The 27,673-nt window shown below is 41.9% G+C and overlaps 1 protein-coding gene across 1 annotated transcript; it reads left to right on the forward strand.

The window, feature by feature from the left end:
* The first annotated feature begins 1,592 nt into the window (after positions 1-1,592).
* Positions 1,593-27,479, forward strand: kcnh6b (potassium voltage-gated channel, subfamily H (eag-related), member 6b). Its single transcript, XM_045702585.2, has 11 exons — positions 1,593-2,892; positions 18,696-19,121; positions 19,589-19,982; positions 20,175-20,374; positions 20,812-21,064; positions 22,658-22,851; positions 23,060-23,171; positions 23,261-23,521; positions 23,616-23,805; positions 24,054-24,246; positions 24,392-27,479. The coding sequence occupies exons 1-11, from the start codon at positions 2,752-2,754 to the stop codon at positions 24,674-24,676; spliced, it is 2,649 nt and encodes an 882-aa protein (XP_045558541.1). The 5' UTR covers positions 1,593-2,751; the 3' UTR covers positions 24,677-27,479.
* The last annotated feature ends 194 nt before the right edge of the window (positions 27,480-27,673 follow it).

Here is a 27,673-nt window from a genome sequence, read left to right on the forward strand (position 1 = left end):
CTGTGTATATTGGTTCCTGACTTCCCTGAAAGGTTGCATATCGCAGGGACCATTTGAAGCTAATGCAGTGCGCCACAGGATATGGTGACAAGGGCTATGTTATTTTGCAGTTCTTTGACAAAAGTGTCTCTCTTTCAGCTTGTGGGATTTGTTCTTCATCTGAAGATGATGCATTGTGCTTTGGGTTGTATTCTTCCCCATCTTCTTCTTCAGATACCTCCTCCTCTTCTAAATCATTGTTCTCTTGTTCCTCCTGGACATCTGAAAAAATCTGATCTACGACCTGTTGGGCACTGAAATGTGCACTCATGGCTTCAGCACAGAGAGAACTGGGGGGACTGTCATCTGCAGCACCTTTATAGCCTCTGACTGCATTCCCCATTAGTAAACAATGCTTTCAAGAAATGTTTATTTTGTCTGAAATTGTTTTTATTTTGTCTGTGAACTTGAGTCATGTGTGGGGTCGTGGAGGGGAGATGCTGCACATGCACAAGAAAGTTTTAGTTTTGTCTGAGTTCAATCAGTAGCACACATAATATCAATTTCTCATTGTGTGTGTGTGTGTGTGTGTGTGTGTGTGTGTGTGTGTGTGTGTGTGTGTGTGTGTGTGTGTGTGTGTGTGTGTGTGTGTGTGTGTGTGTGTGTGTGTGTGTGTGTGTGTGTGTGTGTGTGTGTGTGTGTGTGTGTGTGTGTGTGTGTGTGTGTGTGTGTGTGTGTGTGTGTGTGTTTTACGTGCTGTTTTTGAGGTTGAGTTCCCCACACATCACAACATGTTTCGGTGACTGCGTGATACTTATAGCAAAACTGAAAGGATCCTTTGAATGTAGTGACAGGAATGTCCATTGTAATAACATTGAGCCCATTTCCTGTTGTTATCCGTGATTTGGGATTGATTTTATTTGTCAGCGGCTCTCTGCTGTAGTCATTGATCAGTTCACTGTGTTAGTGAATGAGGCATAGAGGCATAGCCACGTGTTAACGCTAACCCAGTTCACTGGCCTGTGGGAGTCAGACTCCAGAGGGTATGACCCTAAGAGAGGTTGTCATCTGCGCAGACTAAAGGAGAGCATTCTAATGTATATTATGAGCAAAAAAGGAACCAGAAAACAACTGGCAAACACTTTGACGAAATCTCTTCAAAGTATTTACACAAATCGCAATTTTGGCAGACATTTTCTGACGGAACTGGTTTTATACTGGTAAAGTTTTTTGGGGAGGAGAGGAAGACCAACAGAGGACATTTTCTCAGAGGAGATACGTTTTTAAAACTGTCTCTGACTTTTATTTGTGGTGGAACAAGTTGCTGAACCAGTTTCTTGTTGGAACATTCTGTGGAGGACCATCTTAGTGGAACTAGTATCCTGAGGGGATATCCTTTCTGTCTCTCCCAGGGACATGAGGGCGGATTGGGGAGCCCAGGGTGGGGAAGTGCGCGTCACCACCAGTAAGTCCGTCTGCATTCGAAATTGCAACCTATTCCCTATGTAGTACACTTGTTTTATGGGCAAAAGTAGCATACGTAGGGAGTAGGATGCCATTTCAGACATTCCCTCTGTCAGTGTTAAAATACATTCAAAATCAATTTTGTGCTTGCTCAACAGACCTGGGTTCAAATACTATTTCAAAAATCTCAATTACTTTCACATACATTTTGAAGTATGTATTCAGATATATTTTATTTGACAAGACAAGTAGTTTAATATTTTTTATTATTTGGAAATACACTTGGAAAGTATATGAAAAACTGTAATACACTAACTCTAAGACACTCCCATGCATTTAACCCAGGTATTTCAAAATAGTATTTGAAATAAGTATTTCAACATACTAGTTGGTTTTGACAAATAACCATTCAAATACTCAAATAAAAGTACTTGTTTTGGGCTGTGTACACAGAAATTATTTGAAATACCAGATATTCAAATACACACGTATTTGAAGCCAGGTCTTTTGCTCGCAACCTAATAATAATAAAGTTTCCTTTTTAAAAGCCATTTTTCTAATGTTTGTTATAGTAATGTACATGAATTCTAGTCCTGAAATCAAGTCAAACATAGTCAAACATTTCCTCCCCCTACTAAAATGGAGGTCGGAATTAATTCAAAGGAGTGTTGTAGCGCTGCGCATGGCCCTACAGACAATGTGCCTTTTAAAAGGCTATTTCCCTGACATTCTACAACGTGCCTTTTAATGATTCCGACCGGAGGCAATGAAAATAGGGATGTTTATGTGTTTTCTGGTATGCATCTACATCAACAAGAGTGCAATTTGTCACAGATACAGTAAAAGAAAATTGGTGTGATGGGGAAACACCCCCATTACCTCATTTAGCTGCCACAAATTAGGGGAGGGGAGATATACACCTTAATTTAGGTAACTATATGGATTTTCTATTAGCATCACAACACTCCAAACTTGTGGGGAGTTTTGAAAAGAGAAAGGGAGCTGAAAGGTTGAATTCTGCCACAATAGTCACTCTATAATAGGATATTTGCAAATTCTAGTCTCTTGTGACAAACTTGGTTCTGGGTCAAGATAGGAAATCATATTTTGGTTCTTCATCAAAATGTTAATAAGCAAATGCATACATAACCACATTGGGACTCATGTCATTGTCTCTTTAACTAAACATGGGTGCCTGTTTTTCTTTGTCTCCTGTCATTGGCCCCGAATTACCTGTCTGGTGGGAACACTGGAGCTCCATCAGACCTCCAGCTTTGCCAGCTGAACTCCACGTCCGACTCGGACCTAATGAAGACTTGGGGAACAGCCAACCGGGCCCCCCCTCCCTTCAAACCCGACATGCTGTCCCCCCCAGCCTCCAGGGTGGAGCTCCTTGCCTCAGCCAAGGTGAAGGAGCGTACACAGAATGTCACAGAGAAGGTCACACAGGTAGGGTGGGTGTGTGTGTGTGTGTGTGTGTGTGTGTGTGTGTGTGTGTGTGTGTGTGTGTGTGTGTGTGTGTGTGTGTGTGTGTGTGTGTGTGTGTGTGTGTGTGTGTGTGTGTGTGTGTGTGTGTGTGTGTGTGTGTGTGTGTGTGTATATAAGTATAGTATAACAATTTATACAGTGTATTCACACCCCTTTTCCACATTTTGTGTTACAGCCTGAATTCAAATTGATTAAATGTAGATTTTGTGTCACTGGCCTACACACAATACCCAATCATGTCAAAGTGGAATTATGTTAATAAAAAAATGTTAAGCTGAAATGTCTTGATTCAGTAAGTAGTCAACCCCTTTGTTATACAGCAAGCCTAAATAAGTTCAGGAATAAACATTTGCTTAACAAGTCACATAATAAGTTGCCTGGACTTTCTGTTTGCAATAGTAGTGTTTAACATGATTTTCGAATGACTACCTCCTCTCTGTACCCCACACATACAATTATCTATAAAGTCCCTCAATTGAGCAGTGAATTTCAAACACAGATTCAACCACAACGACAAGGGAGGTTTTCCAATGCCTTGCAAAGAAGGGCACCTATCAGCAACCATCACTCCTGTGTTCCAATGGCACATTGTGTTAGCTAATCCAAGTTTATCATTTTAAAAGGCTAATTGACCATTAGAAAACCCTTTTGCAATTATGTTAGCACAGCTGAAAACTGTTGTCCTGATTAAAGAAGCATTAAAACTGGTCTTCTTTAGACTAGTTGAGTATCTGGAGAATCAGCATTTGTGGGTTTGATTACAGGCTCAAAATGGCCAGAAACAAAGAACTCCTCACAAGTCTCACAAGTCCTCAACTGGCACCTTCATTAAATAGTACCCGCAAAACACCAGTCTCAACGTTAACAGTAAAGTGGCTCTAACCAGAATATAAAGAGGAGTGGGAGGCCCCGGTGCACAACTGAGCAAGAGGACAAGTACATTAGCATGTCTAGTTTGAGAAACAGATGCCTCACAACTGGCGGCGACTCCGGGATGCTGGCCTTGTAGGCAGAGTTGCAAAGAAAAAGCCTTGTCTCAGACTGGCGAATAAAAATAAAAGATTAAGATGGGCAAAAGAACACAGACACTGGACAGAGTAACTCTGCCTAGAAGGCCAGCATCCCGGAGTCACCGCCAGTTGTGAGGCATCTGTTTCTCAAACTAGACATGCTAATGTACTTGTCCTCTTGCTCAGTTGTGCACCGGGGCCTCCCACTCCTCTTTATATTCTGGTTAGAGCCAGTTTGTGCTGTTCTGTGAAGGGAGTAGTACACAGCGTTGTACGAGATCTTTCTTGGCAATTTCTCGCATGGAATAGCCTTCATTTCTCAGAACAAGAATAGACTGACAAGTTTCCGAAGAAAGTATTTGTTTCTGGCCATTTTGAGCCTGTAATCGAACCCACAAATGCTGATGCTCCAGATACTCAACTATTCTTAAGAAGTTTTATTGCTTCTTTAATCAGGACAACCGTTTTCAGCTGTGCTAACATAATTGCAAAAGGGCTTTCTAATGGTCAATTAGCCTTTTAAAATTATAAACTTGGATTAGCTAACACAACGTGCCATTGGAACACAGGAGTGATGGTTGCTGATAATGGGCGATGTACGTCTATGTAGATATTCCATAAAGAATCTGCCATTTCCAGCTACAATAGTCATTTATAACGTTAACAATGTATACACTGTATTTCTGATCAATTTGATGTTATTTTAATGGACCATTTTGTTTTTGCTTTTCTTTAAAAAACAAGGACATTTCTAAGTGACCACAAACTTTTGAACGGTAGTGTATATGTATATTATATTTAAGCATTCCTCAGGATTCAGTCTCGCCGTGTTTGTATATCTCAGATAGCAACATTTCAGTTGACTTATCAGAGTTTGGTATTGTGAGACAGCGTAAGCACTTGGAATTACTGTCACCATGAACATCTTAATTCCATATGACGTTACACATAGCAGTCAATTCGTCTAGTTAGTAATATCATATCGTATTTTGTATCATGTCATATAATAGTAGGCATCACTTCCAATATAGGGACAGGGGAATAGTGTAGAAATGTAGAAACTAGATAGTGTAGAAATGCCATAACTTAGCATAGAAAGGCAAAACATTCTAGGGGAAGGTCTCCACCTCTCCACACACACACATTTCTAATCAAAGTTACACAACTTGCATAGAGCTGTCTCCGATCGCTCACTGAATTTATTTGCTCAATGCGGTGCTTTGTTGGTGTATTGAGATTTGTCCTCTAACCCGTGACTCATACTGACTTGGCACCCTACAGGGAAATCATTGATGCCTGGTATCAGTATTAGGGCACGTGGGAGGCAATGTGGTTGACCAGCTAGTGGAAAAATCACTACGGGGGTTGAATAGATGTTATATCTCCTGGGTGTGGAGAATGGCTGGCTGCCACTGTCCAATCTATGCCTGCTGGAGCCCCAGGGACAGTATCCTGGTTCAGTGCCATGGTATAATGTGTGTTTGATATCAGTGAAGGACAACAGGGTGTAGTTTTGTACTGTGGAGTCTATAATGCATGTATGGGACCCATGGCCATGACTGTTGACCTTTCTGTCAAAAGGTGATTAGCACATTTAATTGAATCCAATTGAAATGGACATCAACTTAAAGGCTTCATAGAGCATTCCTAGTCTTCATGAGCCCTATATACAGTACCAGTCAAAAGTTTGGAGACACCTACTCATTCCAGGGTTTTTATTTATTTTTACTATTTTCTACGTTGTAGAATAATAGTGAAGACATAACTATGAAATAACACATATGGAATCATGTAGTAACCCAAAAAGTGTTAAATCAATGTTTTATGTTTTATATTCTTTAAAGTAGCCTTGATGACAGCTTTGCACACTCTTGGCATTCTCTCAACCAGCTTCATGAGGAATGCTTTTCCAACAGTCTTGAAGGAGTTCCCACATATGCTGAGCACTTGTTGGCTGCTTTTCCTTCACTTTGTGGTCCAAATCATATCAACTGGGTTGGGTTGGGTGATTGTGGAGGCCAGGTCAGCTGATGCAGCACTCCATCAATCTCCTTCTTGGTCAAATAGCCCTTACACAGCCTGGAGGTGTGTTTTGGGTCATTGTCCTGTTAAAAAACAAATGATAGTCCCATTAAGCGCAAACCAGATGGGATGGCATATTGCTGCAGAATGCTGTGGTAGCCATGCTGGTTAAGTGTGCCATGAAATCTAAATAAATCACAAACTATGTCACCAGCAAAGCACCATCACAACTCCTCCTCCATGCTTCACGGTGGGAACCACATATGAAGAGATAATCCGTTTACCTACTCTGCATCTCACAAAGACACGGTGGTTGGAACCAATAATCTCAAATTTGGACTCATCAGACCAAAGGACAGATTTCCACCGGTCTAATGTCCATTGCTTGTGTTTCTTGGTCCAAGCAAGTCTCTTCTTATTATTGGTGTCCTTTAGTGGTGGTTTAGTGAAGGCAGTCTCCTCTGAACAGTTGATGTTGAGATGTCTGTTACTTGAACTTTGTGAAGCATTTATTTGGGCTGCAATTTATGAGGCTGGTTACTCTAATGAACATATCCTCTGCAGCAGAGATAACTCTGGGTTTCCTTTCCTGTGGCGTCCTCATGAGAGCCAGTTTCATCATAGCGCTTGATGGTTTTTGCGACTGCACTCTTAGAAACTTTCAAAGTTCTTGATATGTTCCGTATTGACTGACCATCATGTCTTAAAGTAATAATGAACGGTCGTTTCTCTTTGTTATTTGAGCTGTACTTGCCATAATATGGACTTGGTCTTTTACCAAATAGGGCTATCTTCTGTATACCAACCCTACCTTGTCACAACACAACTGATTGGCTCAAACGCATTAAGGAAAGAAATTCCACAAGTTAACTTTTAACAAGGCACACCTGTTAAGTTTGATTTGTTTAACACTTTTTTTGGTTACTACATGATTCCATATGTGTTATTTCATAGGTTTTATGTCTTCACTATTATTCTACAATGTAGGAAATAGTAAAAAATAAATAAAAACCCTGGAATGAGTAGGTGTGTCAACTTTTGACTGGTACTGTAAATTGAACAAAAATATAAAAGCAATATACAACAATTTGTGTGTATTAAACATTTCTGGGATCTTTTATTCCAGCTCATGAAACATGGGACCAAAACTTTACATGTTGCATTTTATATTTTTATTCAGTGTAGATGCTTCACAAATCATGCATAAACAAGGTCATAGTAGAGGGTGATGTAGCCTAAAATGTCATTACATCTGGTGCTTTTCCATATGGGCCATAACCCTTTTCCTGCCCTTTTTATGGCATGGCATTTGCTTATTAATGATTTCTGAAGCATGTAGGCCTTATAAATTATTTATGAAGGCTTCCTTTGTCTCTGGTTTCTTTGCCCCTTTTTCCACCTTTTGGTTTCTCTTACTGTGTCCCTCTTTCTTCCTTTCTCTTTCTCTCTATTTTTATTCAAATGGGGTCAGTATTAGTGGTGTGCGGGGTCAGCTGTTTTTTCACCTGCAACTGCCCTCAATTGCTAATTAAAATCGCTGGGGAAACAAAGCCAGTAAAAAAGCCATATTGCAACTTTTGTTGTGATATTTGCTCTATAACCCATTCGTTCATACTCCACAGTGATATACAATAAGGCTGTGACAATAAAAAAACAAGTCACACAGTGGCGGAATAAATTCAACTACACATAAGTTTGTTTCATCACAAAACCGGAGAGAAACATCCGAAGAGCAACAACAAAGCAAATGTTGCATGTAACAAACAGTTATATAACCTGCAGCTTGTTCAAGCAAGTTAATGTTTGACAGTTTACTAAACAACTACTGATTTAAAACCACAGTTATCACAAGTCAGCACAAAGACAATTGGAGTACTGCCTCCGCTATTCCAGGACTATTTCAACTTCAACATCATCAAATCAACAAGGCTATCTATATATGCTTAGTTTAATACTCTGAAAACAAACTTAAAGATACCAAAAACCTTTTTTTTATAAATTGGGGACTCACCCTACTTGTAGACTAGTTGAACACCAATGCCGTCCTCCTCTCATGTTGGCAAAACAGTCTATGGCATTGTACGCTTTGTTTTTGTTTTCATAGGCTAGCAAGCATTTTACCTAGGTAGCCTAACTTCCTCATATGGGCAACAATAAACCAGCTAAGTTAGCTAGCTAGTTAACGTGAGCCTCCTAGGCTACATATCGAACTTTGTCTCAGGCCATTCGCACAATATATGAATTTATGGTTGGATCAGAATCGCCATCATAATTATTGTATTGTACAGAGAATTAAGTCAAAACCACGAGTCCAAATCCCCATCTCCATCCAAGGCTTAGGGACCATTTTAGCAAGCAAGCTAGCGACGCAGAACATCAACACAAGCAGATCAGAAAGGGACACGTGTTTCTGACAATGATGACATTTGCTCAAGGATATGATTTGATTGGTGTGAAGCCAAATCCAAACCGTTGTTTTACTGCTCCAGGACGATATTTTTTTTATCAAGGGAGGCCAAATGCTTGCTTGAATCTATCAAACGCTACGGCGGCAACATGCCATACTCTTTTGTTCCAGACAGCATCAGATACATGGCCTACACAGACAGGGGCGCTGTTTCCCTTGCTCTGATGATTTCTCCTGTGAGATTCAGCCACACAGACAAAATTAATTATTTTATCATTTTTATTGGTGAAATATTTGGGGAAGCCTGCCTTCCCTTGGCATCCATGAATGCACACTGCTGCTGCAAGCCTGACAATATGTGATAAAGTGACAATCTGAGGCATACACCAACCCGCAAATATTTGTTTTGTTTTATTTACCCAGATAAATTGACTAAGAACACATTCTCATTTACAGCAACAACCTGGGGAATAGTTACAGGGGAGAGGAGGGGGGATGAAAGAGCCAATTGTAAGATAGGGATGATTAGATTACCGTGATGGTTAGAGGGCCAGATTGGGAATTTTGCCAGGACACCGGGGTTAACACCCCTACTTTTATGGTAAGTATCATGGGATCTTTAGTGACCACAGAGAGTCAAGACACCCGTTTAACATCCCAAAAAAATGAGACAGAAAGACAGCACCCGAAATAGGGCAACGTCCCCAATCACAGCCCTGGGGGAATAGTTTGTTTACAAGAAATTTGGAAGACCCATTTGCGACCAAGCTTCAACTTCCTGACTGATGTCTTGAGATGTTGCTTCAATATATCCACATCATTTTCCTGCTTCATGATGCCATCTATTTTGTGAAGTGCACCAGTAGGAGGCACCCTTTCCACTGGTCAAAAACATATATATATATATATATATATATATATATATATATATATATATATGTTTTTGACCAGTGGAAAGGGTGCCTCCTACTGGCCACCACCACTTCCAGCAGCATTTGGTCTCCCATCCGCGACCAACCCTCCTTTGCTTCAAAAGCAAGCTAGCAGTAGGATGCAGGATGGTATGCTGCTGGCTTATAGAAATTGTGTTGTAGGCTACAGTCAGAGACATCAGATTATTTCTGGGACAAGGTGCAGAATATTTTTGGGACTAATTTAGATATGTTTCTGCTTATATAATGAACATAAATACAGTTGAAGTCGGAAGTTTACATACACCTTCCAAAATTCCTGACATTTAATCCTAATAAAAATTCCCTGTCTTAGGTCAGTTAGGATCACCACTTTATTTTAAGAATGTGAAATGTCAGAATAATAAGAGAGAATGATTTATTTCAGCTTTTATTTCTTTCATCACATTCCCAGTGGGTCAGACGTTTACATACACTCAATTAGTATTTGGTAGCATTGCCTTTAAATTGTTGAACTTGGGTTAAGCTTCTCAGGTAGACTTCTACAAGCTTCCCACAGTAAGTTGGGTGAATTCTGGCCCATTCCTCCTGACAGAGCTGGTGTAACTGAGTCAGTTTTGTAGGCCTCCTTGCTAGCACACGTTTTTTCAGTTCTGGCCACACATTTTCTATAGGATTGAGGTCAGGGCTTTGTGATGACCACTCCAATACCTTGTCTTTGTTGTCCTTAAGCCATTTTGCCACAACTTTGGAAGTATGCTTGGGGTCATTGTACATTTGGAAGACCCATTTGCGACCAAGCTTCAACTTCCTGACTGATGTCTTGAGATGTTGCTTCAATATATCCACATCATTTTCCTGCTTCATGATGCCATCTATTTTGTGAAGTGCACCAGTCCCTCCTGCAGCAAAGCACCCCCACAACATGATGCTGCCACCCCCGTGCTTCACGGTTGGGATGGTGTCCTTCGGCTTGCAAGCCTCCCCCTTTTTCCTCCAAACATAATGATGGTCATTATGGCCAAACAGTTCTATTTTTGTTTCATCAGACCAGAGGACATTTCTCCAAAAAGTACGATCTTTGTCCCCATGTGCAGTAGTCTGGCTTTTTTATGGCGGTTTTGGAGCAGTGGCTTCTTCCTTGCTGAGCTGCCTTTCGGGTTATGTCGATATAGGACTCGTTTTACTGTGGATATAGATACTTTTGTACCTGTTTCCTCCAGCATCTTCACAAGGTCCTTTGCTGCTGTTCTGGGATTGATTTGCACTTTTTGCGTCAAAGTACGTTCATCTCTAGGAGACAAAATGCGTCTCCTTCCTGAGTGGTATGACAGCTGCGTGGTCCCATGGTGTTTATACTTGCGTACTATTGTTTGTACAGATGAACCTGGTACCTTCAGGCGTTTGGAAATTGCTCCCAAGGATGAACCAGACTTGTGGAGGTCCACAAATTTTTTTCTGAGGTCTTGGCTGATTTCTTTTGATTTTCCCATGATGTCAAGCAGAGGTACTGAGTTCGAAGGTAGGTCTTGAAATACATCCACAGGTACACCTCCAATTGACTCAAATTAATTGGCTTAACAGAAGCTTCTATAGCCATGACATCATTTTCTGGAATTTTCTAAGCTGCTTAAAGGCACAGTCAACTTGGTGTATTTAAACTTCTGACCCACTGAAATTGTGATATAGTGAATTATAAGTGAAATAATCTGTAAACAATTGTTGGAAAAATTACTTATGTCATGCACAAAGTAGATGTCCCAACCGACTTGCCAAAACTGTAGTTTGTTTACAAGAAATTTGTGGAGTGGTTGAAAAACTAGTTTTAATGACTCCAACCTAAATGTATGTAAACTTCTGACTTCAACTGTATAAACACAACATGCAACAATTTCACTAAGTTACAGTATATATATATATAAGGAAATCAGTCAATTAAAATAAACGTATTGGGCCCTAATATATAGATTTCACATGACTGTGCAGGGACGCAGCCATGGGTGGACCTGGGAGGACATAGGCCCACCCACTGTGGAGCAAGGCCCAGCCTATCAGAATGAGTTTTCCCCCACAAACAGGCTTTATTACAGACAGAAATACTCCTCAGTTTCATCAGCTGTCCAGGTGGCTGGTCTCAGATGATCCTGCAGGTGAAGATTTCGGATGTGGGAGGTCATGGGCTGGCGTGGTTACACATGGTCTGCAGATGTGAGGCCGGTTGGACGTACTGCCAAATTCTCTAAAAAGACATTCAATTCTCTGGCAACAGCTCTGGTGGTCATTCCTGCAGTCAGCATGCCAAATGCATCTGTTGAATTGTGTTGCGCCTTAGGGTCCTGTAAGAACCCCCAACAACTAACTGCCCAACTGAAACTTTAGATTTTAATTTGAAAGGACAGCCGGTGCAGGCACTTAACTTAAATTGAGATATTAACATTTTTCAGTTAAGTGCTTGCACCTGCTGTCCTTTCAAATTCAAATCCAAAAGTTCAGTTGGCAGTTAGGGTCCTACAAGAACCCCCACCAACTAAGGCGGTTCCTCAATGAATCCCACCTCCTATGGTGTTCTTGGAAGAACCTTTTTGGGGCTATTTTCAGTGACAAGAACCAATAGGTTCTTCGAAGAACGTTGAGGATCTTAGAAGAACATTTGTTGAACCCCTAATTTGTAGAGTGTAGAAGACTAATAAACCCTTGCTTACCAGAATAATGTCATAAATGATAGAATGAATGCTTCAATTTAGTTAACATCATAAAGTTTTTTTCTGTCATCTCTGCTTCTTTTATGGAGCTAAGACATTTAGGGACCAGGGAGAAAATGCAATAAATAACTCAACAAAAAAATATGAAACAGTAAGCCGTGAAAATGACATGTTTCTGATAAAATATGCATCTAAGCCCAACTGAAATCTTGTGGTTAAAATACTATTAGCTTTTATGATGCTGATAAAGATATATACATCTGTAGAGGTGCTAACTGCGCATTCGTATTCTCTGAAGATGCTGAATGAAATATATATTTCTCCACTCTTGTTCCCAAGTCAAAATTTACATTTGGTGTATCATTTTACTGCAAGAAATAGTTAATTCTGCAGGAGTTAATATTAAGGATAGGTTATAGACATGCAGTCAGTGTCCAGATTTCAGTTTCCATTTAACCCATTTGCACAGTAGGCTAAAGTTACCGTGGCGTGCCTTAGGCCTATTTGAAGTCCCCATCTTGTGACAGTCGAATGAGTATAGTGCCTCACAATCATCACACATACTGTAACATAGGCATTGCTATCATCCTCTATTTCCATTACGCCAAATCTTTCCCAAACCATACTTTTCTGGCCCTCTCTTTTCTTTATTTTCAACTCTCCATTTCACAGCTTTTCCCTTACTGAATTAAACTCAAACATGGTCCTTTTTGCTTCAGTGGATCAAGGTTAACTTTTTCTGATGGTTCTTAAAAGTGTTTAGCAATTGGCTTGTAGGCTATTTGGCATATGTAAAGTTAGGCCTTAAAGCTTATGCAGTAATGCTAGATAGCCTAAAAATAATGAAAGAAAAACCAAAATGATAGATATAAATTGCACAACAAATATACATTTTATGATATTTTTTTTAATGTATTGTTTTCGCTTTATTGAACCCGCTTTATTGAAACCTGAGGAAAATCCATCCAGGAAGTGGGATTTTGTTGATGTGGGTATTTTCAATTGAATGCCTATACAGTATCTAATGGGTTAGGACCCAGATTGCAGTTGCTATGGCTTCCACTAGATGTCAACAGTCTTTAGACATTGTTTCAGGCTTGTTTTCTGAAAAATTAAGAAGAATGAGACCTTTTTGTCAGTGGACTGAGGAAGAATGCAGAGTTGGTTTGCGCGCATGACCGATTGCGCGCCCTTCGTTGTTTTTCCTTTCTATTGAATACGCTATTGTCCGGTTGAAATATTGTTGATTATTTAGACAATTGACAACCTGAGGATTAATTATAAACATCGTTTGACATGTTTCGACAAACTTTACTGGTACTATTAGGATGTATTCGTCTGCATGTTTTGACCACCTTGGAGCCAGTGGATTACTGAACAAAACGCGCCAACTAACTGAGTTTTTGGGCTATAAAGAGGGACTTTATCAAACAAAACGAACATTTATTGTGTAGTTGGGACTCTTGTGACTGCAACCATATGAAGCTCTTCAAAGGTAAGTGATTAATTTTATAGCTATTTCTGACTTTTGTAATTCCTTTACTTGGTTGTAAAATGTTTGTATGCTTTCTTAAGTGGGGCGCTGTCCTCAGATAATCGCATGGTATGCTTTTGCCGTAAAGCCTTTTTGAAATCTGACAAAGCAGCTGGATTAACAAGAAGTTAATCTTTAAGCCGATGTATAACACTTATATTTTTTATAAATGTTTATTATGACTATTTCTGTATTTTGAATTTGGCACTCTGCAATTTCACCGGATGTTGTCGAGGTGGGTCGCTATCGCAACGCCTGCGCCAGAAAGGTTAACTTTGATGTTAACATATCTAGTTTTACGATATAGAAATGTATATTTGTAAGTAAGTAACCATCTGTCTTATGTAACCATACCAAACGTATGAAATCATACTAATTTGAGTGCCGGATTTATGTTTACTATGTTACGTCTAGTCTGAGACCAGGCTGGGCCCGCAGTTAAACCGTTGGGACTGTGGGTTATGAGTCAACCCAAGCATCACTAATCAGTATTGTGTGTTTGTCGGGGTGGGGTACTCATGAGAGGCAGGACCACATGCTGCTTTGAACAACAGTTTATGAAAATTAGCCAGTTCACAGATGTCCACCAGATGGGAGAGTATTTGAGGACTAGAGTCAGTTTGTAAACACAGGTGTTCCCCCGATCTCACGCCTGATTGATTATGAACATAATCAGAGACAAGGTTATCAGACAGCAAGATCCCTTATTCCTCTCCACCTATAAATGTGAAAGGGAGAAAATACCTTACAGTTGTCTTTTCTATGTGATCTGGAGTTAATCAGCGACACTATTGCTATGCTGGGGTTGTGATAGACAATAGTTGACTACTTTGTCCATAAGAGCTGGTCTGGATGGCTTTGTTAAGGCGGTAAATTAGTTAATAGACCAATAAGAAAGAGTTTCAAAACTCTGCAAATAAAAACTAGTTTTCCTCTCCCCACTCAGCCCACTGACAGTCCGAGCAAAATTCTTGCTTGAGAAATTATTTTTGACCATTTTAATTGAAAAACAATCACAGTAAGGCACTTAATTGTTCCCCAGAAATAATTTGATATTGAGAAAAAAAAATAGACCTTTAAGACGATATAATTTTTTGTATTTTTTATATTTACATTTATTTTGACCCTGAAAGTGGGCTAGGAGAAAATGTAATCCAGTGTTGCTTTAATCAGCCAACTTCAACTAACTTTAGCCATGGCTAACCAACAACACAATAGCATTAAAATGGGGAAACAATGACAGAAGATATTTACAAATCCGGACCACAGATTTGTTTTTCTTGCGCAGATTACTACGTTCAAGGTAAGATTAAACATTTTAAGCAACAAGTAAAAAAAAAAAAACTTGTCCTTTAAGAACTGTTGTTTTTGTGTGTGTTTGTTATGTAGTACATGGTGGAGGAAGTGCTTGAATATATATTTTAATGTTTTTGAATAGTGAATACAATAGACAGAAATGTACATCAATGTGAGTATAAATGAGCCTATTTCAATCTCACCCTCAATGTAACACGTTATGTACAGTCCCTTCAGAAAGTATTTATACCCCTTGACTTACAGCTGTGTCTTTCAGGGTAAGTCTCTAAGAGCTTTCCACACTTGGATTGTGCAACATTTGGCAATTCATTATTAAAAAAAAATATTTAAGCTCTGTCAAATTGGTTGTTGATCATTGCTAGAGAACCATTTTCAGGTCTTGCCATAGATTTTGAAGTAGATTTAAGTCAAAACTGTAACCTGGCCACTCAGGAACATTCACGGTCTTCTTGGTAAGCAACTCCAGTGTAGATTTGGCCTTGTGTTTTAGGTTATTGTCCTGATGGAAAGCAGACTGAACCAGGTTGTCTAGGTTTTTTCTGTGCTGAGCACCATTCTGTTTCTTTTTATCCTTAAAACTCCAATCCTTAACGATACAAGCATACCCATAACATGATGCAGCCACCATTATGCTTGAAAATATGGAGAGTGATACTCAGTAATGTGTTGTCTTGGTTTGCCTCAAACATAACATTTTGTAATCAGGACAAAGTTAATTGCGCAGCAATTTTTTTTGGCCAGTATTACATGCTGACCACACCGCTCACGTCGCGTGCGTTGCAAAATACATTTACACATACATGTTATTCAATCATTACACCCTCACGCGCGTCAACAAGCATCTGTATAGCCAGGCGCTAAAATAGAACTTGGTTCTATTTGTGACGCGCTGCAAGTCCTGATCTCCCATCTCATTAGTTTTTAGGATCATATACCCACGTGGGCGATTGAAAGCTGAACTGAGGTCCACACTCCAGTCAGTTGTGGTAATGCACCTTAAAGTTGGTTTGCCAACCACCATATACAGTGAGGGAATAAAGTATTTGATCCCCTGCTGATTTTGAACATTTGCCCACCGACAAAGAAATTATCAGTCTATAATTTTAATGGTAGGTTTATTTGAACAGTGAGAGACAGAATAACAACAAAAAAATCCAGAAAAACGCATGTCAAAAATATTATAAAATGATTTGCATTTTAATGAGGGAAATAAGTATTTGACCCCTCTGCAAAACATGACTTAGTACTTGGTGGAAAAACCCTTGTTGGCAATCACAGAGGTCAGACGTTTCTTGTAGTTGGCCACCAGGTTTGCACACATCTCAGGAGGGATTTTGTCCCAATCCTCTTTGCAGATCTTCTCCAAGTCTTTAAGGTTTCGAGGCTGACGTTTGGCAACTCGAACCTTCAGCTCCCTCCACAGATTTTCTATGGGATTAAGGTCTGGAGACTGGCTAGGCCACTCCAGGGCCTTAATGTGCTTCTTCTTGAGCCACTCCTTTGTTGCCTTGGCCGTGTGTTTTGGGTCATTGTCATGCTGGAATACCCATCCACGACCCATTTTCAATGCCCTGGCTGAGGGAAGGAGATTCTCACCCAAGATTTGACGGTACATGGCCCCGTCCATCGTCCCTTTGATGCGGTGAAGTTGTCCTGTCCCCTTAGCAGAAAACACCCCCAAAGCATAATGTTTCCACCTCCATGTTTGATGGTGGGGATGGTGTTCTTGAGGTCATAGGCAGCATTCCTCCTCCTCCAAACACAGCGAGTTGAGTTGATGCCAAAGAGCTCCATTTTGGTCTCATCTGACCACAACACTTTAACCCAGTTGTCCTCTGAATCATTCAGATGTTCATTGGCAAACTTCAGTCGGGCATGTATGTGTGCTTTCTTGAGCAGGGGGACCTTGCGGGCGCTGCAGGATTTCAGTCCTTCACGGTGTAGTGTGTTACCAATTGTTTTCTTGGTGACTATGGTCCCAGCTGCCTTGAGATCATTGACAAGATCCTCCCGTGTAGTTCTGGGCTGATTCCTCACCGTTCTCATGATCATTGCAACTCCACAAGGTGAGATCTTGCATGGAGCCCCAGGCCGAGGGAGATTGACAGTTCTTTTGTGTTTCTTCCATTTGCGAATTATTGCACCAACTGTTGTCACCTTCTCACCAAGCTGCTTGGTGATGGTCATGTAGCCCATTCCAGCTTTTTGTAGGTCTACAATCTTCTCCCTGACATCCTTGGAGATCTCTTTGGTCTTGGCCATGGTGGAGATTTTGGAATCTGATTGATTGCTTCTGTGGACAGGTGTCTTTTATACAGGTAACAAGCTGAGATTAGGGGCACTCCCTTTAACAGTGTGCTCCTAATCTCAGCTCGTTACCTGTATAAAAGACACCTGGGAGCCAGAAATCTTTCAGATTGAGAGGGGGTCAAATACTTATTTCCCTTATTAAAATGCAAATCAATTTATAACATTTTTGACATGCGTTTTTCTGGATTTTTTTGTTGTTATTCTGTCTCTCACTGTTCAAATAAACCTACCATTAAAATTATAGACTGATCATTTCTTTGTCGGTGGGCAAACGTACAAAATCAGCAGGGGATCAAATACTTTTTTCCCTCACTGTAAAGTCCAAAGAACAAGCCTGTAGGAGATTAGTAGAAACTAACTCGGTTTAACGTTACCCTTTCATCTGTGGATTAATTGTCGGAGTAGAGGACAAATTAACTAGCAACAGAAAGCTAGCTAGCTATTGTCATAAATGTTTAATACTTTTCGACCTGTTCCCAAATTAATATAGTTGGTTCAGAGTTTGTTTTGATATTTCAACCTGTGTGTCCCGATCGCGTCTGGTGTGGGTGGAAAAGAATCTACATACGCACGATGGTGATCTGGTCAGCATGTTACTTTAGTGCCTTGTTGCAAACAGGATGCATGTGTTTGAATATTTCTATTCTGTACAGGCTTTCTTCTTTTCATTCTTCCAATTAGGTTAGTATTGTGGAGTAACTGCAATGTTGTTGATCCATTCTCAGTTTTCTCATATCACAGCCATTAAACTCTAACGGTTTTATATTCACCATTGGCCTCATGGTGAAATTCCTGAGCAGTTTCCTTCCTCTTCAGCAACTGAGTTAGTGACTGGGTGTATTGGCAACTGCATCTCTGTAGTGACTGGGTGTATCGATACACCATCCAAAGTGTAATTAATCGTCACCATGCTCAAAGGGATATTCAATGTCTGCTTTTTTTACCCATTTACCAATAGGTGCCCTTCTTTGCAAGATATTGGAAAACTGCCCTGGTCTTTGTGGTTGAAATTCACTGCTCGACTGAGGGACCTGGTTTATGGGGCTACAGAGATGGGGTAGTCATTAAACAAAACACGTTAAACACTTATTGCACACAAAGTGAGTCCATGCAACTTATTATGTGACTTAAGTTTTACTCCTGAACTTATTTAGGCTTGCCGTAACAAAGGGGTTGAATACTTATTGACTAAAAACATTTCAGTTTTTAATTTGTAAAAATTCCACTTAGACATTATGGGGTATTGTGTGTAGGCCAGTGATAAAAAAAAATCTGAATTTAATCCATTTTAAATTCAGGATGTAACACAAAACGTGGAAAAGGTCAAGGGGTGTGAATACTTTCTCAAGGCACCGTATCTGTTTACTGAGAAAAGCAATAGATGAACATATACACAATCACTAGGCTACAGCAGGTTGCACTACTTGCCTTCAAATAGAATTAACAAAGTAATAAGTATTGATTAGTAATTGGTGTGCGAGCACTTGCTGAATGCCTCTGGCCCCACTCTATGCTGATGAAACACTCAAATATAATTTGGATCTCTGTTAGGTTCTATCTCTGGGTGCTGACGTCCTACCGGAGTACAAAATCAAGGCCCCAGTCACCCACGCATGGACCATGCTGCACTACAGCCCTGTCAAAGCGGCGTGGGACTGGGTCATCCTCCTCCTGGTCCTCTACACAGCCCTCTTCACCCCCTACTCGGCCGCCTTCCTATTGGATGAGCGTGGGGACTCGCTGCGACGGCGTTGCGGCTATACCTGCAATCCACTAAACGTGGTGGACCTCATGGTGGATGTGCTGTTCATCGTGGATATCGGGATCAACTTTCGCACAACGTTCGTCAACCCCAACGACGAGGTGGTGACCCAGCCGTGGAAGATCGCTGTGCATTACCTCAAGGGGTGGTTTGCCATCGACCTGGTGGCCGCCCTACCCTTCGACCTGCTTATCTTCCGCTCAGGGTCTGACGAGGTGAGAATAATGCAACCAACCTTTTTGGTGGGCTAACACTTTACTTGAAGCCAACAGGTATAATGCATTATAAAGCATTTACGCCTTTAATAAGACATCAAAAGTGGGTTAATCTCTCAATGATCCTGAGTAAATACCAACCAGATAGGCATAGAATATTATAACCCTTATAAGACAATATAAAGGTTAAAGCTTATTTAGCGGACATGAGTTGGGCTCATGCAATAAAAAAAAGTCAGTTGCCATCAGTCCAAGAAAGAATTCCCTTTTGATCTAATGGTCAAGATGCTGGTTTCTCCCGTGGGAGAACAGGTTTCAGATCCCACTAGGGACACCAAGCATGAATATTACTTATTTACTTATTTAAAACAAAATTTGCTAGTAACCTGTAGCCATTTTCCCATCAATTCTGCATCTCTTTTCCCATCTTCTCGCTACTGTTCTCAATAAATGCCCACCTACTAAAGATGGCCACCTTGATTGGCCTGCTGAAAACAGCGCGGCTGCTTCGGTTGGTTCGTGTGGCGCGGAAGCTCGACCGCTACTCGGAGTACGGGGCAGCTGTCCTCTTCCTGCTCATGTGCACCTTTGTGCTCATCGCCCATTGGCTGGCCTGTATCTGGTACGCTGTTGGCTACGTGGAGCGGCCCTACACTGAGACAGGTTGGCTGGACAACCTGGCTGAGCAGCTGGGCAAGGCGTACAACGCAAGTGAACCTGGCTCGGGTCCGTCCGCTAAGGACTATTACATCACTGCACTCTACTTTACCTTCAGCAGCTTGACCAGTGTGGGCTTTGGGAACGTCTCCCCCAACACCAACTCAGAGAAGCTCTTCTCCATCTGTGTTATGGTTATTGGCTGTAAGTCCCTAAATGTTCAATTTATTCAGACCACATTCACAATCCATACACACTGCATTCAATAGTACATTTCATAAATACTTATGTCAACAACTGCAAGATATTTGTATTATGTCACTTATACTGAATTATCAACGTGCAATTGTTGACATAAGCCTTTATAAGCCCCATTGGCTCCTCCTCATTCTCCAGCTCTCATGTACGCCAGCATCTTTGGAAACGTGTCGGCCATCATCCAGCGCCTATACTCAGGGACGACGCGCTACCACACCCAGATGCTGCGGGTCAAGGAGTTTATCCGCTTCCACCAGATCCCCAGCGGGCTTCGCAATCGCCTGGAGGAGTACTTCCAGCACGCCTGGTCCTACACCAATGGCATTGACATGAATGCAGTGAGTAGAAAACCGGCCACCAAACTCGTAAGAAACACTTTCTTCGGTAACACTTTACGTAAAACCTGCAGGTATAATGCATTATGATGCAGTTATAATGCATTGTAAGACTTGTCATGAGCATGTATGACCTCCTTATGTCTTATAATCCTGTCATCATGATCCTGACTAAATACCAGCCATTTTCAGTCAGTTAGGGTGTAGTACATTGAGAAATAACATATTATAAGCCTGAAGAAATTATAAAGGCTATGTGCTTATAACATGTTTTAAAGCATTATACCTGTAGTCTATCTTCTGGTCAACAAATCTATTCAAATCCCCAAGGCATCTAGCGTAATAAACCGCAGTGCTGAAAACTCAGTTTACATTGAGAATGCCCGATTGCAAAGTTACTGATTTTGACATTTATGTTGACTTTCCATCTTCCTCCCAAGGTGCTGAAGGGTTTTCCAGAGTGCTTGCAGGCTGATATATGTCTGCACCTGAACCGCAGTCTGCTGCAAAACTGCAAGGCGTTCCGGGGGGGCAGCAAGGCCTGTCTGCGGGCTCTGGCAATGTGCTTCAAGACTGTGCATGCCCCACCAGGGGATACACTCATCCACTCTGGAGACATCCTCAACTCTCTCTTCTTCATCACTCGCGGTACCATCCAGGTCACCCATGATGATGTTGTGGTGGCCATACTGGGTAAGGAAGGCTATGAAATCTATTGTTCAGTTCGCTGCAGCTGGAACGAGCTGCAGCTGGAACGAGCTGCAACAAACACTCAAACTGGACAGTTTTATCTCAATCTCTTCATTCAAATACTCAATCATGGACACTTACTGACAGTTGTGGCTGCTTGGCGTGATATTGTTGTCTCTACCTTCTTGCCCTTTGTGCTGTTGTCTGTGCCCAATAATGTTTGTACCATGTTGTGTGCTGCTACCATGCTGTCTTGTCGTGTTTCTGCCATGCTATGTTGTTGTCTTAGGTCTCTCTTTATGTAGTGTTCTCGTAGGGATGTGTGTTGTGTCCTATATTCTTTTTTTAATCCCAACCCCCGTCCCCGCAGGAGGCCTTTTGCCTTTTGATAGGCCGTCATTGTAAATAAGAATTTGTTCTTAACCGACTTGCCTAGTGAAATAAATACGTGTCAGATCTGCTGCATTGACTTTAGCTATATGTTAGTCATTGATGTCTTTCAAACTATTTTAGAAATGTAAATGTAGTTTCAGAAGATCATTTTCCTTCTCATGTCTATGGTTAACAGCAGAAAGAGGCTAAATATTCTATTTACCGTAAATTCCGGACTATAAGCCGCAACTTTTTTCCCAGGCTTTGAACCTCGCGGCTTAAACAATGACGCCGCTAATATGGATTTTTCCCGCTTTCAATGAAAAAAAAAAAAAAAAAAAACACATTCTGTGACGTGCTCAGTTTTTTGGCGGCATGAAGCTTTCATTAGACCAGAAATTGCCGAACGGGTTAAGGTCAAACAACTTTTTTGTTTACTGTTTAGATTAAATCGAGCGCTCTCAAACTTCCCATCATTCTGATTACGGTAGTCATTTTGTCACCCTCATCATGGCAAAGACACGGAGAAATGCATATGATGCAGCTTTCAAGTTGAAGGCGATTGATCTGGCTGTTGGAAAAGGAAATAGAGCTGCTGCACGGGAGCTTGGTCTTAATGAGTCGATGATACGACGTTGGAAACAGCAGCGTGAGGAATTGACTCAGTGCAAAAAGACAACTAAAGCTTACTGCAAATTTTTTATTTTTTGTTACAAGCCGTGTTTCGTTAAAGCCTATTTATTTTTGTTACAAGCCGTGTTTCGTTAAAGCCTGTGTAAAGTTCATTTGTTTCAATGTACCAGTAGGCACCTGCGGCTTATAGACATGTGCGGCTTATTTATGTTCCAAAAAAAAAAAACAATTAAATTCAGTGGGTGCGGCTTATATTCAGGTGCGCTTAATAGTCCGGAAATTACGGTAAGGTATTTTCTGATTTTATTAAACAGATATAGAATGACAGTGGGGGAAGGATAGAGAAGTTGTCAAAAGGCAGTAGGTCAGACTCGAACCTATGCCGACACCGTAGACGTGTGCTGGAGGCTGTGGCATTGCCACTAGACCAGCCAGACCACAGCTAAATACAGTATCCTCTTAAACAGATATGAATCATATACAGTAACTACATCTTATAGTTCAGCATTCTTTAAAATAACAGCCATCTATAAGTGATGCCATCTCCCTTAATGTACTCTCACTGTCCCCCTTCCTCCCTCTATCCTGTAGGGAAGAATGACATCTTTGGGGAGCCTATCCACATGTATGCAGAGCCAGGCAAGTCCAACTCTGACGTGCGCGCCATCACTTACTGTGACCTGCACCGGATTCAGAGGGATGACCTGCTCGAAGTTCTAGACATTTATCCAGGCTTTGCCGACAACTTTTGGGCAAACTTGGAGTTCACCTTTGACCTACGAGACGTAAGAAAAACACACACACGCACGCACGTACGCACGCACGTGGCTAAACTGAGAAAATGGACACATTTTATTTGGGATATTTATGGTATTGATAAACAAGATCCTTTTGGTTCACTGTGTCCAATGAAATGGGATTGTTGGCACTGTATCAGTGTATTGGGATGTGTTCAGTTTGTGTCTTGCCATTTCTGTATGTCTGGTATGTCAGGCTGACCAGGTCCCACCAATACTGTTGGCTGATGATTCTGGTGATGATTGTGGATACAGTCGTAGTAAGCCACGACACAGGGGACACTCCCTGGACTGTCGCAACGGTCCTGGTAAGTTAAGTTGATTAGTTGAATCAGGGGCTGTATGTATCAAGCGAGCTAGCTGTATGGACTTATTTTTTACATTCTACTTTGGACAGACGGCATGGACCAGGACGACCCGTACCCCTACCGCCAACGCCATTTGGCCCCACAGCCCCACTGGGAAGAGGGCTGCAGCTGTGAGTCGCCTTGCTCCCAGTCCAGCGAGGACCTAAACAAGCCCCTAACCCAAGGGGGTAAGGTGGAGCTGTACCCTCCGGACGACGATTGGCTGGAATACTCCCCCTCAGTGGTGCGGCTGAAGCCCCCTAGTGGCTCCACAGTGGGCAGAGAGGCCCCCATGGACAGGGCTCAACCAGGTACAGTATGATCAGTATGGTACCTCCATTTCAATTGTATGTTATGTAGCATTACTGGACCGTTCTGTTATTTTCACTCTGTAAATGTTTCCAGCCACCTCTAACCTCTCACCGAACATGTCTGGGTATGTTCAATACTGGCCAGAGAGGCAGTCGGTCCAGTACTCCAACAGGCAGTGGCGCTCCTCTTCGGTTCGGACCTCATACCACCCGCCCCCGTTCACAGAGGAGAGGCCCAGTGAGCTGGAGTCCCGACTGGAACTACTACAGTCACAGCTTAACAGGTGCGAGGAACAACACGCTTACTATTACAAAACTATTTTCAACAGTTGAGCCAGACAAACAGCTGAGCCTGCACGTTTTAGCTTATTTTCAACTTACCTAGGGTGCAACGCTGGCTGATACAATCTGAAATAAAATGTTTACTGAGCTGAAATAAGATTCCAGAAATGTTCCATATGCACAAAAATAGCTTATTTAGCTCACATTTTGTGCACTAATTTGTTCACCCCCTTTATCCCTCCATTACCAGACTGGAGATTCAAATGACTGCCGATATCAACGTCATCCTGCAGCTGCTCCAAAGGCAGATAACGCCGGTACCGCCCGCTTACAGCACTGTGTCAGCCATAGACTCACCTGGCCTATATGGGACGGGAGCGCCAGTGTTGCACACCATGTACCAGATCCCACCCATACAGATGGACAACCAAGCATCCACGCAGGTAGGAATTCTGATACATGGAGAGCATGATGGTGAACACAAAAACAAAATCTGTCAAAGCACGTGAAACATTCACAGAAGCTGTGTTACCGTAGTTAAATCTCCAACCTGTGACTGAATACTCACCCTTGATTGTTTTGTTGTAGAGCTCTGCCCAGCCTGACCTCAAATTACCCCTGAAATCCCAGGAGTCGCTGTCCAGCGGTATCCATCTGACTGTAGAGTCCGACGACACCATGTCCGTCACCCCGGAGATGGAGCCGACCGTGTCACTCTCCTCCCAGCCGACGGTCAAACGGTCACTGTCTCTCATGGAAACATCCAGACTAAGTGGCAGCCTCCGCTTTCCCTCATTGCCCGGGAACCTGGACGCCTCAGGGCAGGTGGAGATCCAGAAACATCTCTCAGATCCTTTGCTTTCTGTGACCTAAGACCCCTGTCCCTAGTTCCCCAAACCTGGGATCCTACAGACTGCTTCCACTCATATACAGATTGCAAGATAGTAGAAAAACATGTCTTTCCAGGCCCTGCCCATTAACAGCCCCTACCCCCTATGTACTGAGATCGGAGTAGGGGATGAGCTTTAACAGCCGTTACAAAGTCCTGCCAACTTTAGCCCCCACTAGCCAAAAAATCTATGAAATTGATGGGGACATGGCATGCGGAACTGTACGAAAAAGGCCAAATCATGTAACGTCAAACCAAATAATTTGTTGATTACAGTTGTTTTGGCCATGTTTATACAAGTACTGAATGCCCCCATCCCTTTCATAGATTTCTTTGCTAGCGTCGGCTAGGGTTAGCTGAAGATTTTAATGGCTGTTCAGAGAAAACCGAACAATGAATACGATTCTCATGGCTCATAAAATACTTTCAGGGTGAAAAACCATCTAACATTAAGTTGGAAAACACTGAACTTCCCCTTTAAGATGAAGTGCCTAGGGGAGGGGGTTGAGGTTGTTTATGGAAAGGCTGAATTCCATGTCACCCCCTTCCCCTTGTCCTTCCATTTGCGCATTCACGCGCTCCTCCGACATATGCAAATGTCCCACAGCAAAGGGAGTGAAAATTAGTGGGTGTAGGGGCTAATTAGACCCTCCAATAGCCACTTCAAATCAAATCAAATGTATTTGTCACATATGTGTTTAGCAGATGTTATTGTGGGTGTAGCAAAATGCTTGTTTCTAGCTCCAACAGTGCAGTAATATCTAATAATATACACAATCTAAAGTAAAGGAATTACGACTAAATAAATATTTGGACGAGCAACATCAGAGCAGGATAGACTAAGATACAGTAGAATAGGATAGAATACAGTATATACATATGAGATGAGTAATGCAAAATATGTAAACATTAAAGTGACTAGTGTTCCATTATTTAACTGGCCATTGATTTCAAGTCTATGTATATAGGGCAGCAGCCTCTAATGTGCTAGTGATGGCTATTTAACAGTCTGATGGCCTTGAGATAGCTGTTTTTTCAGTCTCTCGGTCCCAGCTTTGATGCACCTGTACTGACCTCGCCTTCTGGATGATAACGAGGTGAACAGGCAGTGGCTCGGGTGGTTGTAGTCCTTGATATTTTTGACCTTCCTGTGACATTGGGTGCTGTAGCTGTCCTGGAGGGCAGGTAGCTTGCCCCCGGTGACGTGTTGAACAGACCGCACCACCCTCTGGAGAACCCTGTGGTTGCGGGCGGTGCAACAGGATGTTTTCAATTGTGCATCTGTAAAGGTTTGTGAGGGTTTTAGGTGCCTTCTTCACCATACTGTCTCACCTCCTCCCTGTAGGCTGTCACATCATTGTTGGTAATCAGGCCTATTACTGTTGTGTCATTTACAAACTTGATGATTGAGTTGGAGTCATAGGTGAACAGGGAGTACAAGAGGGGGCTGAGCACGCATCCTTGTGGGGCCCCAGTGTTGAGGATCAGCAAAGTGGAGGTGTTGTTTCCTACCTTCACCACCTGGGGGGCGGCCCGTCAGGAAGTCCAGGACCCAGTTGCACAAGGCGGGGTTCAGACCCAGGGCCTCGAGCTTAATGATGAGCTTAGAGGGTAGTATGGTGTTGAATGCTGAGCTACAGACAACATTCTTACATAGGTATTCCGCTTGTCCAGATGGGATAGGGCAGTATGCAGTGCGATGGCATCGTCTGTGGATCTATCGGGGCGGTAAGAAAATTGAAGTAGGTCATAGGTGATATGATCATTGACTAGTCTCTCAAAGCACTTCATGATGACAGAAGTGAGTGCTCCGGGGCGATAGTCAATTAGTTCAGTTACCTTTGCTTTCTTGGGTACAGGAACAATGGTGGACATCTTGAAGCATGTGGGGAAAACAGACCGGGATAGGGAGAGATTGAATATGTCTGTTAACACTCCAGCCAGCTGGTCTGCGCATGCTCTGAGGACGCGGCAAGGGATGCCGTCTTGCCCAGCAGCCCTGCGAGGGTTAACAAGCTTAAATGTCTTACTCACGTCGGCCACGGAGAAGGAGAGCCCACAGTCCTTGGCAGCGGGCCACGTCGGTGGCACTGTGTTAGCCTCAAAGTGGGTGAAGTCAGCTGTAGCTTCAGAGCAAAGCGGTATCAAATGTATTTATAAAGCCCTTTTTACATCATCAGATGTTATAAAGTGCTTATACAGAAACCCAGCCTAAAACCCCAAACAGCAAACAATGCAGAAGCACAGCAGCTAGAAAAAACTCCCTAGAAAGGCAGGAACCTAGGAAGAAACTTAGAGAGGAACCAGGCTCTGAGGGGTGGCCAGTCATCTTCTGACTGGGCCGGGTGGAGATAAGAGTACATTAGCCATTAAGGCCAGATAGTTCTTCAAAATGTTCAAACGTTCATAGATGACCAGCAGGGTCAAATAATAATCACACTGGTTATAGAGGGCGCAACAGGTCAACACCTCAGGAACAAGTCTGTTGGCTTTTCATAGCCGAGCATATAAACCTGGTATCCCATAACGCACCACTTTATTTTGTGAGTTTTACATAACATAATTGAGGCATGCCTAATTATGAGCCACCTTTATTTGTTGGTGTCTGATTGAGAATTGACACATGTAACATTTGAAATACCTCCCAAATGAAATGTTTAACTGTTAGGTTGAATTTTGTTATCATTTTACAAAAAAATAAATATCTGAATTTCATGCACATTTTATTATTTAAATGTCAAACATGAACCGCATCATTCAAGTCACCAGTGTCTCCCGAACAGGGGAGAATGACTGCCCTCTCTCATTGAAGCCACAAAGTTCAAGGTTGATCGCAGTACTGCAGGCATTATTTGCAGAAAACAGGATCCCCCATTATAGAGAAGGGGAAAATGGCAATCTTTGTGTAAAAAATAAATACAAATTTAAGACAATAATGGTACCTATTATTACCAATAATAATTACTACAGCAGATGTATGT

This window comes from Salmo salar, chromosome 19, assembly GCF_965601325.2.
Source record: "Salmo salar chromosome 19, fSalSal1, whole genome shotgun sequence".
NCBI lineage: Eukaryota > Metazoa > Chordata > Actinopteri > Salmoniformes > Salmonidae > Salmo > Salmo salar.

Coding starts and splice junctions, on each gene's coding strand:
- kcnh6b (XM_045702585.2), top strand. CDS start 2,752: ATGAAGACTTGGGGAACAGCCAACCGGGCCCCCCCTCCCTTCAAACCC. Junction 20,375..20,811: donor ATGGCATTGACATGAATGCA/GTGAGTAGAAAA, acceptor CTTCCTCCCAAG/GTGCTGAAGGGTTTTCCAGA. Junction 23,172..23,260: donor GGACTGTCGCAACGGTCCTG/GTAAGTTAAGTT, acceptor TACTTTGGACAG/ACGGCATGGACCAGGACGAC.